The sequence below is a fragment of the Seriola lalandi genome, unplaced genomic scaffold, assembly GCF_002814215.2.
Source record: "Seriola lalandi dorsalis isolate HSWRI2012SDOR001 ecotype SW California unplaced genomic scaffold, Sedor1 jcf7180002055007, whole genome shotgun sequence".
Taxonomy (NCBI): Eukaryota; Metazoa; Chordata; class Actinopteri; order Carangiformes; family Carangidae; genus Seriola; species Seriola lalandi.
Genome location: NW_019525550.1, coordinates 104,190 through 116,476, shown reverse-complemented (window position 1 = coordinate 116,476; position 12,287 = coordinate 104,190). Strand labels below are relative to the sequence as shown.

The 12,287-nt window shown below is 40.5% G+C and overlaps 2 protein-coding genes across 2 annotated transcripts in view; both read right to left on the bottom strand.

Annotated features, from left to right (window-relative positions):
* LOC111647647 (uncharacterized) overlaps positions 1–1,731 on the bottom strand; it is an 18,619-nt gene extending 16,888 nt beyond the window's left edge. Inside the window, exons 1-4 of the mRNA XM_087171487.1 lie at positions 1,577–1,731; positions 587–743; positions 377–514; positions 175–252 (exon numbers count right to left, since the gene is read on the bottom strand). Coding sequence (XP_087027613.1) covers positions 175–252; positions 377–514; positions 587–727 — 357 coding nt within the window. The 5' untranslated portion in view covers positions 728–743; positions 1,577–1,731. The remainder of the gene's footprint in view (positions 1–174; positions 253–376; positions 515–586; positions 744–1,576) is intronic.
* A 492-nt stretch (positions 1,732–2,223) lies between these two features.
* LOC111647645 (thrombospondin-type laminin G domain and EAR repeat-containing protein) overlaps positions 2,224–12,287 on the bottom strand; it is an 18,700-nt gene continuing 8,636 nt past the window's right edge. Inside the window, exons 11-16 of the mRNA XM_087171488.1 lie at positions 10,793–10,973; positions 9,380–9,438; positions 9,056–9,232; positions 5,265–5,443; positions 5,063–5,164; positions 2,224–4,983 (exon numbers count right to left, since the gene is read on the bottom strand). Coding sequence (XP_087027614.1) covers positions 4,830–4,983; positions 5,063–5,164; positions 5,265–5,443; positions 9,056–9,232; positions 9,380–9,438; positions 10,793–10,973 — 852 coding nt within the window. The 3' untranslated portion in view covers positions 2,224–4,829. The remainder of the gene's footprint in view (positions 4,984–5,062; positions 5,165–5,264; positions 5,444–9,055; positions 9,233–9,379; positions 9,439–10,792; positions 10,974–12,287) is intronic.

Genomic DNA, 12,287 nt, shown 5'->3' with positions numbered 1-12,287 from the left:
ATGTGAAGGTGGAGAGATGTGAAGGTGGAGAGATGTGGCGGTGGTGCATTTGCGACAATAAAAAAAAAAAAGAAAAGAAATTTGGAGGCGTGGCGGCTGTGATTTAAATGAATGTAGAGGAAACACTGAGTACTGTAGTACTGTAGCAGTATTAGTATTACACCAGTATCTGACCTCAGTGTGCAGCAGCTGTGTCTGATCTTCCTGCAGCTGAAGCTCCAGATGCTGACATCGACCTCTGTACTCCACCACCTGCAGAATACTTCATCAGTACTACACTGTGATAGTACTACTGCTGATACTCTGGCCTGTTACTGCAGTACCTGCAGATTACTTCATCAGCACTACACTGGGACCCTCGGTCCTGGACTCTCACCTTGTTCTGTAGCCGGTGGATGAGCAAGGCCTGTCTGGCCTCCCTCTCTCTCCCCTCCCTCACCTTCCTCCTCCACTCTCTCTGCTCACCCTCCGCACGCAGAGAGAGGGCGAGCGAGGGACACACTGACTGGCACAGCTGGAGAGAGAGAGAGGATTAAAGCTTTGATTCACCCTGATGATCACATGACCTCCTCCCCCCCTTCCTCACCCTGTCATTCAGAGCTCTGCTCCTGGACTCCAGCTCCTCTCTCTCCGCTCGACTCTCTGCCAGCTCGTCCTGCAGACGACCCACCTCCTGTTTAAGCTCCGCCTTCTCCTGCTGCCAGCCAATCAGCAGCTCCGGTTCCATGGCAACAGGTGGACACCTGTACAGAATGGACATGAGGACTGATCACAGCACAATCAAATAATAAGAATAAGCAATTAAAATTCGAAATTTAATTTTAGAAATGTTTGGTTCAAAACGTCTTTTTCTCTCATGAGTTTTATTTTCCGTCACTTTTTATTTACTTTTCATCTGGACAAATAATAATTTAATACTTTTAGCAAAATACTTTATGTGGTTTCACTTTTATTTGATGCCTATTTAAATGAAATATTATATAAACTATGTCAAATACAGTTATATTGAAAAAGTCAACATTTATATGAATATGCACTTTAATACCTGACTGACCACTTGTTTTGTCCCTTTAAGCTTATTTTATCATATTTGTCGTTTATCAATTTTATTGTTTTTCCTTCGTTTTCTTATTTTTTATTGATTCATTTTCTTTCCTGTGACCTGTAATGTTGTTATTACTGCTCGCTCAATTGTTTCTGCTTCTATCTGAATGTGATTTCAGTCTTCTTAACTTTCAATTTTTATATTATATTTGATTTTTATTTAACCTGAGGACGCTGACTCATGTAAAGTATCTGTGACCAGGTGTAGCGTACAGGTGAACAACCTGTTGGAGTGTGATCATTAATCCTGCCGTTAAACTGCAGCGACAGCACAACATCTATCCTGAGCACACGGGTCTGAACCCGGTCTGAACCGGTTCTAACCGGCTTCTGATTGACCCAGTCAGACGTTATGAACCGGTTTTAATTAACGGTATCGGCGTTAATTAACGGTAACGGCCGGTTCAACTGTAAACACCGGCTAGCCTGTTAGCATGCTAACACAGGAAACCGACACAAATAAAGTTTTTACCTGAAGCCGCAGCACGAGCTTGGATCTCACCGCCACAGGTAAACACGTCCGAACACGTTCAGAGCCGACGAGCCGCCGGTCCTCTCCGTTCACACCGAAATACACCACCGGAGACCTCCGAAGATTCAAACCGGGTCCCGGGACCTTTCACCCCGGAAATGATCCCAAAAAACACCGCCGGAAACTACAGGCGTTAAATCCACAGAGCGACACCTGGCGGTAGGAGGTGTTCACATGAACTTTAATTAATCAACATTAAACATGAAGAAAATACTAAATTACTACAATGAAATTAACCTTAATTAATCAATGAATAAAACTGAATTGATAAGATAAAAATAAACAACATAAATAAAATAAAAAATAAACAAAGAAAACGTAACCATATATGATAACTGTAATTAATAATATTAAACATAATTTAAAAAATAAATGAATAGAATTAAAAAAAAATATATATATATATATATTAACTGGAAAAACACTGTGTGTTTTGCTTTAACAAAGGATAGAGAATAAAAAGCTAAAAACTGTAATTTCACCATCACAAATACACTTCATTTAGTTTGTTTGTCTTTATAAGTTTTTACTTATGAGGTCACAACACACATGAACAATAATAAACTACAGTACACAACAGACCTGAGTCCACAACCCACTCAGTATCACAAAAATGTTAAGTAATTAAAACTTTAGCTAAAGAATGAAGCTTATTAAAAGCAGAAACATTGAGTAAATAAACTATAATGAAAAGTTTGTATTTAACTGTGTTTCAGCTCATGTGTCTGCTGATACTCCTGGTCCGTCTCCATCCTCATGAAGTCTCTCAGTCTGGTTTCTTCCTGGTTCAGGTCAGTTCTTCATGTGGAGTCATGATCCAGAGCAGGACTGAAGAATCTGAGCTCACACGTTCTTTATAACTTCATTTATGTAATTAGCCTGCACTGGAAATCATATGGGATCAGTGTTGTTGCTGAGATTGAACTGTGGAGTCTGTTATTTTAAATCTATAGATCAAGTTTGTTTTCAGTTAAACAGTCCAATTTAAATATAATATATATTAGTGATATGTAATATTATTCAGATCATTTGGATTTAAGGATTTAACACTTTAGTGATGTTGTACAGAGGTTTATTCACTTTGTTGTAAACCTGAGAACATAAGAACCACGAGTCTGTTTATATTTATTTTATGTCTTTTTCCATCATATACAGTTAACTGGAGGAGCACAGACAAACCAGAATGTGGCAAATAATAAAACAAACAAAATTAAACCCCCAAAACAAAACCCCTCCTCCTACTTTTCTCTGTTTTACATGCAGCTACATTTACATTTATCATCAACATTTATATAGAAAGGATCAACAATAACGACTATAACAAAATAAAACCAACAGGAAATGAATAAATATTCAAACATGATCCAATGTTTTTATTCCTGACGTCACTGCACCTTCAATAAAGACTCAACAGAAACACTTACATCTGTAGGTGTGTGTGTTATTCGCTGTGTTTTAACACAGACATCATGTAATACAAACATCCAGTGTGTCTGTGAAATAAAGACATCTCTGAGATCAAATCATCACCTGGTCTAAAAGTGTGTTTGTGTTCAGTCTGACTGTAGCTGCAGTTAAACAAACAACACACACACACACACACACACACACACAAACACACACACACACACACACTGAGTCAGCTTCTTGTACAGCTTTAACAGAAGCAGTCGACCCGTTGCTGCCACAGAAATTAAAAAAGCTTTTCTTTGGTTTTACTGATAAATGTTGAATTAAATGTAAATGTTTTTCTGCTTTAATTCATCTGAACAGTTTGAATCATTTTCATCAGCTGGTCTGTTTCTCATCAGAGCTTACTCACATCTGTAAACATTTCTTCCGCTTTCAAACTGTAAATAAATCTTTAGAGGGAAATTGTGGCCTTCAAAGTAAAGTCTACTCTTACTTTGAAAATATCCCGCTCTGAGGACGTGGTCACAAAATCTCAGAATTAAATCAATTAATTTCAAAGAAGCCGCTGAGTGAAGTAACTTAAAAGTGTCTGACTGATTCAACGAGCAACCGTCAGGACGGAGAGTAAGAGGGTCCAAAACACAGGAAGCTGACGTAGCTTATAATCCGAGAGTCAACATCTACCAGGTCCACCAGGTCCACCAGGTCCTCCAGGTCCTCCAGGTCCTCTAGGTCCACCAGGTCCTCCATGTCCTCAGTCAGAGAGTAAACTGCTCATCAGGAGTCGAGTGCAGGAAGACCTCCTGGAGAAGCTGTCTGGTTATCTATAAACCTATCGGGACATTGAAGACCTTGAAGACATTGAAGACCTTGAAGACATTGAAGACCTTGAGGACACTGAAGACATTGAAGACCCTGAAGACATTGAAGACCTTGAAGTCATTGAAGACACTGAAGACACTGAAGACCTTGAAGACATTAAAGACCTTGAAGACATTGAAAACCTTGAAGTCATTGAAGACCTTGAAGAACTTGGAGACACTGAAGATATTGAAGACCTTGAAGACACTGAAGACCTTGAAGACATTGAAGACCTTGAATTCATTGAAGACATTGAAGACCTTGAAGAACTTGAAGACCTTGAAGACATTGAAGACCTTGAAGACACTGAAGACACTGAAGACCTTGAAGACATTGAAGACCTTGAAGTCATTGAAGACACTGAAGACACTGAAGACCTTGAAGAACCTGAAGACCTTTAAGACATTGAAGACCTTGAAGTCATTGAAGACCTTGAAGACATTGAAGACCCTGAAGACACCGAAGACCTTGAGGACACAGAGCTTCACTTGACTTTATTACAAACCCAACCTTCAGCAGGTTTTGCTGTGAACCTGAATGAGAGAGTAGCACCTCATTGGACTTTGTGCTGAAGTCCAGTCCCACAAAGACAACGATCCTCCTCTGGTTGTCTCACATTAACATGTTTGTCTTTGTCCACTGGAGGGTGCTGTCCTTATCAGCAGAGCTTCACATGACTTGACCTTTTTATAAACTCAGTTAGAGAAAAGTGCTTCATAAATAAATCAAGTTGATAATAATTCATTTCCAGGTTGTAGAGAGCTGAAGAGGTTTGAGCTCCAACAGAATCTCAGGATTTAACTCTGAAGACTCAATTCTGGAGAAACATGGACGTCAACAGTTTTAAGGTTTAAAAGTCAAACTCTCCGCTGAGTGTTTTCGCGGGTTTTTCAGTCAGAGAGTCTGAGGTGGATTTAGCTCAGTAGGTCTTGAGTCTAAAGACCTTGCTGAGCCTGGAGGTGGCGCTGGAGTAGATGAGGAAGGAGCCTTCATCAGTGCTGAAGTGTTCCCAGTCTCTGCAGCCGAACGTCGGCAGACTGTGGACTGGGACAAAACCCTCGTAGCCCTGCCACCTGAAAATACGAAAACATAAAGAGATGAAAACCTGGAGATACAGAGTCAAACCTGCGACCCTGGACAGGAAGTACCGACCTGTAGACCACGCTGTTCAGAGAGTACGAGGTGCCGTCATAAGAGTTGGCCACCACCAAGAACTTCTCGTCTCCAATGGTGAAGAACTCCCAGTCCACCGCACTGAACACCACAACAACCACAACCACAACAGTTCAGATCTGGACATTCACAGTGAAACCCGTCTACCTAACCCCCCCGGTGTGGTGGGTGGGTGGGTCACCTGTGTGTGAGGATGTCCTGGAAGCGGATGAAGGTTTGTGTGAGCGTACTCAGCTCATACACGGTGGAGTTGATGCTGTAGGGACTTGGGCCGCGGTCTGAGACCCTCTGACTGTTGGCAACAGCAAGGAAAAACCTGTCGCCGATCTGAAACGCCTCCCAATCAGTCGCTCCTACAGTCTGAGGAAAGAGGACAGGACTCAGAGATGACGACTGACTGTTACCAAGGTAATATAACCTTTTAAAAATATAGAAATCAGTTCATTCATTAAACAAAATGAAGCAGCAGATACTTTGATAATCGATTAATCGCTTCAATAAGGTTTTTAAGCAAAAACTGATCAGGTTCCAGAAAGAAGTTTCTCTTTGTCGTATATGAAACTAAATATTACTCATTGCATCTTAAAGATGAAGATAAAGATGATGACGGGATTTTTTTACTGTTTTTTTTTTACTTTTAAAAACCAAACAATTAATCACCTATCAAGAAAATTATCATCAGATTGATCAATGATGAAAACAGTTAAAGTAAAGCCTCTCGGCCCAGTGAAATCAGCAGCTACTGGTCAGACCAGTAACCGATAAACCAGGTGAGCCACGTTTTTTGCAGTAAAAACACAGTTTATTTTGGTCCTTAAATTTCATAAATAATGAAAGACACTTGATCATAGTATCAAGATTTGACACTGAAGCTGCAGCTTGTCACTGTTTCTCTTCCATGATAAAAATGAGCTTTAATCACAGACTCAACGTCTTCACGCTGATTTTACAAACGTCATGAACCAAGAGAAGTCGTCTGGGATCATTAGGGTCTGAGATCTTTTTTCTGATGGTGATAAATGAGGTTTGAGTCCAACACCTTTTGTCACTTTGGGCAGGTGTGCTGCATCAAGATCGACTAAAGACTGGTTGAATATCATCATCACATGTCAGCTCTCAGCTGTGCTTTATGTTACATGGAAAATACTTAGATGTGTAGAATTTACAGAAAAGACAATTTAATTTGTAAATTTACATTAAACATGAAAAAATAAAATATTCACTGAACATCACGAAAATGTTTCAGAGGAGACGGTTCACTGACGGACTCTTCCTCCAAAATCCAACATTTGATCATTAGTTTTAACATTTCACACAGGATTATTACTCTTTAAAAATCTACAGTCTCTAAATTCACTCAGACATCGTGTTTGTTCCAGGTGTAATGACTTGTGCTGCCTCTAGAGGGCGCCAGCCTCTGGTCCGAACCTGTGAACCAGTGTAAAGTGTGTCTGTAGACCTGGCCCACGTGGTGTCAACAGTCTGCTGCTGATCTGAGACTTCGTCAAATTAAAGGTTCATGAAGCTTTAGCGTTTTTTGTGGTTTTAAAATCCAATAAAAGTCTTTCTTCAGTCAGATGATCTGCCCTGACAGACGAGTCCAAACAGCTGTCTGCAGCTGGAAACCCCCTCACACACACACACACACACACACACACACACACACACACACACACACACACACACATTAATTACACTCCTCTGGTTTCCTGCATTCTAATTGGAGGCTTTCGTTTCCTTCATGAATGAACTGAAGAGATGAAATGAAAAAACACATTTTCATGAATCTGCTTTCATGCGAACGTCTGTCATCATATTAATGTTTTATGGCTCTTTGACCTTTTTACTGCAGGACGTCCTGCTTCACACTTATTACAGGAGTCAGTGAAGCAGCAGTAAACACCTGAGACCTGCTGCAGGTCTGACGGGTCCGGTTTGGGCCACTGAGGAAAATCATGAGGTTCAGAAAGTCAAGTTTCTCTTTCTTTGTGTTTCATGGTTTGTTTTGTTAAAATGATAAAGTCTGAAGTCAAGACCAACAGCTGAGTCCCAGATTAGTCCAAGTCCAGATCTTCAGTCGAGACAAGTCAGAGTCAAGACATTAACTAAGTCTAAGTCCAAACAGCCGGGACGGTGAGACAAGACATGATGGACAGAACTAGAGAAAAAGAGACAGGACGCCAAAGCTGACGGTCATTTTTTCATAAGAAGCAAAACTTTTTTCCAACTCTGGAAAAACAGATCTGCTTTCATCTTGTAAAACCTTGGAGAGACTGAACCTCAGGTCTGTTGTGAAAGCAACAGAGGATTTAATGGTTTATCGTTTTAAATACTAAAAAGTGGAGTTGAAGGTATTAGTTGGCCCTTCATTCAGTCTTGAGTTTCTCCTGGGACATTTAGTGCATCACCAGGAGTAAATATATAGACAAGGTCACTGTTCCCCTCATCCTGTTAATGGGCAAAGAGCTCGTCTAAAGGTCAAGGTGTCGCATGTGGGTTGAGTTTTTAAGTTTAGGTGTGTTGTGTTCAAGGACATGTGTGTCAGTAGTAGTGGGGCTGTATATTGCGTCATATGTTGCATAATTCTGCTAATGGCTGTAAAATAATATGAAAATCCAATAAAGACATTGTTCAGGACCTGCAGGTTTGGAGATGCTCAATTATCAATGTTATTGACTCCACCTGTCAATGATCAATATTATGGCTGATTGCTGTATATTTCATTTATGGAAAGTCAATATTTGTTCATACATTAAATCTGAGTATCAGGAGATTCTTACTGACTCCTTCAGATGAACTCAGTTTCCTGCAGCTGTGAGTCAGCAGGTTATTTTTACCTGTGTGTGATTAGTGGTTGATGTCGTCATGGCGTTCTGTTGTTAGCGTCTGATTCACTGTGATTACTGTCATCATGTCTGTCTGCCCTGAACTCACCTGTACAGGTACACTGGATCAAACAGGAGAAGAAGAACAAACAACAACTGATCTATCTGCTGTCAGAGTGGAGATGCTACGTTTGTCCTGAGGGGGGCGCTACAGAAATGTAATCTATAAAACGTCCCATCAAGACGGAAGGTTTTGGTGCCTTGTTTTTCATGTGTTTCTGTGAAGAACAACAAAACAAAGAGTTTGTAGTTGTTCAGTTCAAACAGTTTTTCTCTAATCAGGAGTTTAATATTAGAATAAACTAATTATTAATTAATTATTGGAATAAAAAATCTGTTTATAAATTATCCGAAGATTCATATTTCATAATTACAATAACTAGAATAACAAAGATAATCTCAAAATTAGGAGAAAATTTAGTTATAGTTTATATAGTTATATAGTTTTACATAAGCAGATCTGAAATTATAATAAAAAGCTCATAATTAAAATAAAAAGATCTAATTATTAAAATAAGACCAGATTTCATCATAACATTAAAAAGATATCATAACTACAATAAAAAAGATCTCAAGGTTATTACAATTACAACAAACAGTAATTATGAAAAAAGTTGCATTTTTAAAAGCAATTTTTAAAAACTACTTAAAACATAATTCTGATTAAAAAAACAATATCTCTTAATTATGAGTCTTGTGTCATAATTTGGATAAAAACGATCTCAAAAGTACAAAAAATATCACAATTATAAGATTTATATTTTATAACAAAAACTCATAATTACATAAAAGATCTTTTAATGATAGCAACAAAAGCTCTTAGAGAGTTAACGTCTTAAAAACAACTGTATTTATTTTTCTTTGATAAATGTTTTATCTTAACGTCTCGTTTCTGTTTGTGGTTCAGTCGATGTGGTTTTCATGTCCCACAGGAACTAGAACTAGAGGGCGTCAGAGTCGAACATTTTCAAATCCTAAATAGACGTAACAACAAGTCACATGATCTGAACGTCACACACAAAGTCCTGGAACCAGATGTTGACCAGCCCCTGACCTGATCTACCACATGAAGATGACAGACACTGACCGGGATGTTCTGGAAGGTCTGGAAACGTCCGTCCAACCAAATGTAGACGGTGGAGCTGATGCTGGTGGTCTGACCGTCGAAGGTGTTGGCAACCACCAGGAAGTGGTACGGTCCGACGGTGAAGAACTCCCAGTCATATGCGCCAGACGTGGACAGAGTCTGGTTCACCTCGAACATCTGAAGGGACAAGAGGAGGGACAGGAGAGGTCAGAACAAAGAGGACAGACCAGGACAGGAAACAAAGAGACAGAGACAGCATGAGAGAGGACAGGAGAGAGGACAGGAGGACACAACAAGAGAGGACAGAACGGGACATGTCCTTACCTTAGTGTCCTGGTTCCACCTGTAGATCACACTGTGGATGTTGTGGTTGGAGTCTTTGGCTGAGGACACACAGGGACACTGTCACAATCTAAAACAGCTGAAGAAGAAGACAACAGTAACCCCCCCCAAGCCCCCGTCCATCACCTCTGTTATAACGAGAACCATTGTTTGTTACAGCGGCAGGAACAAACGGGTTCTTCTACGTCAAGTTACAATCTGTAACTTTCCCACAATAAAATGTCTAAAATCAATGAGACCTATGTTATGTGTTCTATGTTCTGTGTTCTGTGTTCTATGTTCTGTATTCTGTGTTCTATGTTCTGTATTCTGTGTTCTGTGTTCTGTGTTCTGTGTTCTATGTTCTGTGTTCTGTGTTCTATGATCTGTATTCTGTATTCTGTGTTCTGTGTTCTGTGTTCTGTGTTCTGTGTTCTATGATCTGTGTTCTGTGTTCTGTGTTCTATGATCTGTGTTCTATGTTCTGTGTTCTGTGTTCTATGTTCTGTGTTCTGTGTTCTGTGTTCTGTGTTCTATGATCTGTGTTCTGTGTTCTGTGTTCTGTATTCTGTGGTCTATGTTCTGTGTTCTGTGTTCTGTATTCTGTGGTCTATGTTCTGTATTCTGTGTTCTGTGTTCTGTGTTCTGTGTTCTGTATTCTGTGTTCTGTGTTCTGTGTTCTGTGTTCTGTGTTCTGTGTTCTGTGTTCTGTGTTCTGTATTCTGTGTTCTATGATCTGTGTTCTGTGTTCTGTGTTCTGTGTTCTGTATTCTGTGGTCTATGTTCTGTGTATCTACACATGAGAGTACAAAGAGACTGTGTGTGTGTGTGTGTGTGTGTGTGTGTGTGTGTGTGTGTGTGTGTGTGTGTGTGTGTGTGTGTACACAGTACACCTGCATAAGCTGTGTCTCTCTCTTTCTTTCTCTCTCTCTCTTAATGGTCAGATCATAAACAATCTTTCCTTCTTTTCAGCTCAGATCAATGAGTGTGTTTTATCTTCACAGGAAACACACACACACACACACACACACACACACACACACACACACACACACTTCAGAGCAGGTGTAGGTGTGTTTGATGTTAATGGTTCCATGAACTCTGATTTCACAGACGGACGAACATACAAGTTTTCACACAGCTGATGAGGAGATACGAGCTCTCTCCACTGTTCAGAAAGCTCATATCTTCAGGAGGAAACCACGTATCTCCAGAAATCTCCACAGTTCAGGAAGAGCCCTCATTTAACCTTGTAACTGTTTGTCTGGTTCTATCAGCTGTTCCTGCTGTTGCCTTCATCGGGCCGAGTCGGCCGTCCCCGATCGACGCTCTGTCCTGACCCTCAGACATCTTGACCCACCCAAAGAATTGGGTCATTCATTTATATCTAAATTATGTCTTTCCTGTTTCCTGTACCTCGTCTGTGATTGGCTACAACCAGGAAGCTGTGGTTGTGGATTTGGAAGGCCTCCCAGTCCAGAGCGCCATGAGTCTCCAGAGTCTGATAACGAAGGAAACGTCGCCACTGCGGATTCCAGCTATAGATGACGGACAGCTCAGGCTCCGCCTCCCTGGAGTTCGCCACCACCAGGAAAATCTGAGGCAGGAAAAACATGACATAGCACTCGACACAATTAGTTCATGTTTTATCCATATACCTTTGGACACTAACTGTATATGTGGATACCTGTTACTGTTTGTGTTTTTCTCTCTCCTGTTTCAATAGGACTTTGTCTTCATGCTCAAAGGTTCATAAAGAAGTGGTTTTCCAGTTTAGTGTGGGGAAACAATCCAACACCTTTGAGATCAACTGGAGCATTATTCCAACTTTGAATTCAACTCTTTTGGAAGTCAGGACGCTTCTCTGTCTTTAGTGGTCTTTCTAACTGGGTTTACCTTTGACAGCCCCTCTTCTGTATAACACTGAATACCTGCAGAGCTTTATTTTAACACCTGTTTGTGTGTGAACTTCCTATACTCTACAAACAAGACAATACAATGTCAACAGGTGAGTTCAAACAGCTGCTGCTTTGTTTGTTCTCTCTTTCTTCTCGCTCCCGCTCCTCTCTCTGAGTGAACACACTGTATCTACAGTTCATCCTGAGTCAACCACAGGCCAGAGGTCACATGATCAGAGGTCAACTGGAGGTCAGAAACAGCTGTAACAGTGGAAGCAAGGCTGGTGTTAAAAACCAACTCCCCCACCTCCAGGTAACTGAGACGGGGTTCCAATCCTTCTGTAAATAAAATGGTTGATGAAGAGTCAAATTGGCATCAACACAAAAAGATCTAGGTCTATCCTGCTGTCAATCAACACATCAGTAGCCCTGGTTCTTACAAATAAAATGAGCTCTTGTAACTAAGCTAAGCTCTTTGCATGTTGTTGTGTGATCCAAGCACTACTTGAGGATCATGGGGAATGAAGCTGTACAAAGTTTACTAAATAAATGTCTGTTATTTATTGGTAAAGATGCCTGAGGGAACTCTTCAAATTCAAGGTGTTGAGCTCTGATGTCTCTGAAGTCACAGAGGTGAGTGAGTTCTATATGTTTCCACATGTATTCACTTCAAGTAAATCTTAATTTTGAAATGGTGCTGGGGACTATTGGAGAGATGTTTGTGATTCAACAGATCATTGAATTAGACTAAAAGTAATCAGTTCTAAAACTATAACACATGTAGACGCATTTTTTTTCTCTAACAACGTGATGCAGCTCTCACCTTGTGATGCAGCTCTAACCACGTGATGCAGCTCTCACCTTGTGATGCAGCTCTAACCACGTGATGCAGCTCTCACCACGTGATGCAGCTCTCACCACGTGATGCAGCTCTCACCACGTGATGCAGCTCTCACCTTGTGATGCAGCTCTCACCTTGTGATGCAGCTCTAACCACGTGATGCAGCTCTCAC